Source organism: Homarus americanus, unplaced genomic scaffold (genome assembly GCF_018991925.1).
Source record: "Homarus americanus isolate GMGI-L3 unplaced genomic scaffold, GMGI_Hamer_2.0 scaffold39675, whole genome shotgun sequence".
Classification (NCBI taxonomy): domain Eukaryota; kingdom Metazoa; phylum Arthropoda; class Malacostraca; order Decapoda; family Nephropidae; genus Homarus; species Homarus americanus.
Window position 1 is genome coordinate 580882 of NW_024736071.1, and position 4492 is coordinate 585373.

General features: G+C 44.4%; 1 protein-coding gene across 1 annotated transcript; it reads left to right on the forward strand.

Moving 5' to 3' along the window:
- Nucleotides 1–3907: 3907 nt before the first annotated feature.
- On the forward strand, nt 3908–4258 carry LOC121871655 (clumping factor A-like). The gene has a single exon (XM_042374066.1). The coding sequence runs from the start codon at nt 3908–3910 to the stop codon at nt 4256–4258; it is 351 nt and encodes a 116-aa protein (XP_042230000.1).
- Nucleotides 4259–4492: the final 234 nt, after the last annotated feature.

Genomic DNA, 4492 nt, shown 5'->3' on the forward strand with positions numbered 1-4492 from the left:
TGATAGACAGTCTGGTGCTGGAGGTGTTGCTTGTTCAGGAAGATGGGCAGAATGAGAGTTGGTTGGTGAGGAAGCTCAGAGAAGGACAGCTGGTGGGTCGCCATGCTCGCTGGCGAGAGCGAGGACCGCCAGGCAGCAGCGGAGGAGGAGGTGTTGCTTGTTCAAGAAGAATGGTCAGAATGAATCTCACTGGAGAGACAGAGCTTATATACCCAGCAGCCGCTATGAGTCATGTTGGGAAAACCCAGAAAGTCGCCGGTGACTAGTTCCGTTGCTAAGATACGGTAACATCTGGTTGGTTGCTAGGGAAGGCGGTAGCAGGTGGTGGCTGTGACTACGCAGTTGTAGGCAGTTGTAGGGGAGACGTCCACTACAATACTCCCCCTTCCCTCCAGGCGGTGTAGGAGACTTGTTGTCTGTAGAGTTGCTTAGCACATGTGAGGCAGACCGGGCGGTGCATGCCTCATGTGAGACAACGGCGATGGCGTGATGAGCCGATCGCTGAAATACAACTGTCTAGATACACACTATCTGTGGGAGAAGGGAGAAAAAGGGTGTGTGGAGGCGATGAATGTTGTGCTTCCCTCACGACAGGTACAGGGTCGTCAGATGCGCCTGCTGGGGTGTGTGTGGGCCTGGGTCAGGAGCAGGGGCTGCGTCAGCAGAAGCGGATTAGGGCTCGTGACAGCAGCTGGGTCCACGACAGCAGCAGGGTGCAGGACATTAGCAGGGAGTACCTGAGGGAGAAAAAAGGGTGTGTGGAGGCGATGGATGTTGTGTGCTTCCCTCACGGCAGGTACTGAGTCGTCAGATGCGCCTGCTGGGGTGTGTGTGGGCCTGGGTCAGGAGCAGGGGCTGCGTCAGCAGAAGCGGATTAGGGCTCGTGACAGCAGCTGGGTCCACGACAGCAGCAGGGTGCAGGACATTAGCAGGGAGTACCTGAGGGAGAAAAGAGGGGGTGTGGAGGCGATGGATGTTGTGTGCTTCCCTCACGGCAGGTACTGAGTCGTCAGATGCGCCTGCTGGGGTGTGTGGGCCTGGGTCAGCGTCTGAGGCAGGACGGGTGTGCTGGGGTCGTAGGATGTGGTGCTTGGGGCAGGAAGAGGAGCCGGTGTCTGCTTGAAGACTGGGAGCGTGATCAGTGTCTCCTCCATCCTGTGTGAGTGCTAATCTCCGGGAGTCACCATTGTAGCGAGATATTAATGTTGTCTAGCACTCAGGATGGAAGGAAACTCTAATGTGGTTTTCTTGTATAATATAAGTTATATTATAGACAGTCTGGTGCTGGAGGTGTTGCTTGTTCAGGAAGATGGGCAGAATGAGAGTTGGTTGGTGAGGAAGCTCAGAGAAGGACAGCTGGTGGGTCGCCATGCTTACTGGCGGGAGCGAGGACCGCCAGGCAGGCGAGGAGAAGCGAAGGGAGCCAGGCAGCGGCGGAGGAGGAGGTGTTGCTTGTTCAAGAAGAATGGTCCGAATCAATCTCAATGGAGAGACAGAGCTTATATACCCAGCAGCCGCTATGAGTCATGTTGGGAAAACCCGAGAAGTCGCCGGTCTTTTGGCTCGGTTCCTAGGATACGGCGGCATTGGAATGGGGATACGCTTGGTTGCTAGGGAAGACAGTAGCAGCTGGTGGCTGTGGCTATGCAGTTGTAGGCAGTTGTAGGGGAGACGTCCACTACAGGCTCTTCTGCTTTCTTGTGTTTTTTATTGTTTTTGTGTTTTTCAATGTCGCACAACTTAGCAGACAAAGTACACTTGCAAAATTTACAAAATCCTTTTTTATTATCTCCTGGCCCCTCCAGAAGCCAATTTTTGTATCTGTCATCTCTGAGCCATTCCTTCCTAAATCGCTGTGAATACTGTGGCTTACCCATTTTCTATTGGGACTATGAAGGGTTCAAATTAATAAACAGCATGCAAACAAGCGGAAACTTTACTTGATGGTTTTTGGCACAGCGGGTGAACAGTGTCGACTTGCGGGGCAACTGTATGGAGTCTATGGGTCACCCATGGTGGACGCGGATGAGAAGTTTGGAACCACGCAGGCTTGATAGAATTAATTCTATAAGATGTTTTGCTAATATTCTTTAAAATTTAGCGTATTAATGAAATTCATATTGCATATCTGACAAAAAGGTAAGTTACCCAGGTGCTACAAAGGCGAAGGTAATAGACAAATGACGACACGGCAACATTAGCCATGGACGGGCTGGCATCAAGTGATCAGGAAATAGACGTGTCCCTCCTTCTGTACCACGACCCGTTCAAATGTATTAAACTTTTCTTATTATTTATTGTCCCTGTAACCCCGTTGCTATATATTATGGCTCGAAATTAGGAAAACTGTTTTCAAGGACAGTCCAAAAGTATCCAGAAAGTCGCTAGATTTCTGTGGATATCTCTAGATTTGCGACAAGTCGCAAATCGCTCTAAAATGTCGCTAGAAAAAAACAAAAAGCTCTGGATCTAGCTACAAAGTCGCTAAGTTGGCAACTCTGGCACGTAACACCATCAACACGACGGTATTTCATCACCAAATCACTCACTATGTGCATATCATCATCACATACATTTATTTACATTTTCAGTCTCTGTTTCACCATTATGATTATTATTTTTTTTTTGGAGAAGGCATTTATTCACTTTTTGCATTTTAAATATACCGCATTATCATTACTCACCATTTCCTGCTTATTTTCACCATTATGAAGCGAAATACACAAAACTTCAGCTTAACAAAGCTCGCCTCATTATTTTTATGTCACAATCACCCAAAAACTCCAAGATAAACTTTCAGAAAATCAATCACCATCTTGCTTCACCAGCCATCATCACCAAGTAAGACTTTTACCTACCAGTAAATCCATTCACCATCAGCTAAATATTTATACATGTACATTACTTAACCTTTAAGACAATCATCACTTAGCATCCTCATTTCACCATCACCAGCAAATATGGAGTAAGGTATTATTAATTCTAGACATTCAATCACCTTTTAAACACCACCATCACTACAGGCATTCTTAATTTATATATATATATATATATATATATATATATATATATATATATATATATATATATATATATATATATATATATATATATATATATATATATATATATATATATATTTTTTTTTTTTTTTTTTATAAGACAGCTGCTCATCATTCACATTCTCACTTCACCATTAGATGGAACCACAAAACAAAATATTGTCAGAAGATGACACTCACTCTTAACATACTCAAGTTCACCATCATGGAAACCACAAAGTGCTTTATCAGTTCTCCCACATGCATTCACCAGTCCTCTTTCCCCCGGTCACCAGCACGACTATCGACAAGTTCACTTTGAAGGACACTGTTCTGACTCGCTCACCAAATTTCAATCCCCTTCTTCAGCTACAACAGATAATTTCTACGTCAGATGAACCATCGCTTTCACTTAACGTTCTCCCACAACTCCTTTAACTTTCCCTTTACTTGCGACACAGATATGGGAGATAATTCTCTCTCTCTGACAGATACAGATGGCAGTCAGAATGAGATGATCTTAATGTGTCAAGCAAAGTCAATGACTCTCCTCGTGATACAAATATGGATGATGACTCTCTTCGTGATACAAATATGGATGATGACTCTCCTTGTGACACTGATATGGATGATGACTCTCCACGTGATACAAATATGGATGATGACTCTCCTCGTGATACAAATATGGATGATGACTCTCCTTGATACGATATGGATGATGACTCTCCTCGTGATACAAATATGGATGATGACTCTCCTTGTGACACTGATATGGATGATGACTCTCCTCGTGATACAAATGATGACTCTCCCAGACACTGATATGATGATGACTCTCCTCGTGATACAAATATGGACACACTGATATGGATGATGACTCTCCTCGTGATACAAATATGGATGATGACTCTCCTTGTGACACTGATATGGATGATGACTCTCCTCGTGATACAAATATGGATGATGACTCTCCTTGTGACACTGATATGGATGATGACTCTCCTCGTGATACAAATATGGATGATGAGACTCCTTGTGACACAGATCTGGATGATGACTCTCCTTGTGACACAGATCTGGATGATGACTCTCCTTGTGACACAGATGTGGATGATGACTCTCCTTGTGACACAGATGTGGACGATGACTCTCCTTGTGACACAGAGGTGGACGATGACTCTCCTTGTGACACAGATATGAATGATGACTCTTTGTGACTAAACAAATTGGATAACTAAGTTACAAGTTAATTAATTAATTAACAATCTAAGTAGTACCAATTTACTTGACAACTAACTGAACATAAAACTGACTAACAAACTGACTGAGTAAGTAACTCCAGATATGTTCAGTCAACAAAACAATGTTCTGCACCCCTGGGTCTGACGGCCTTCACAACGATCACTGACTGAGGCCATGTTCATTTGGTAAGATTGGTACTTATGATTGTG

Bases quoted from the DNA above. Each gene is read 5' to 3' on its own strand.
- LOC121871655 (XM_042374066.1), top strand. From the start codon at position 3,908: ATGGATGATGACTCTCCTCGTGATACAAATATGGATGATGACTCTCCT.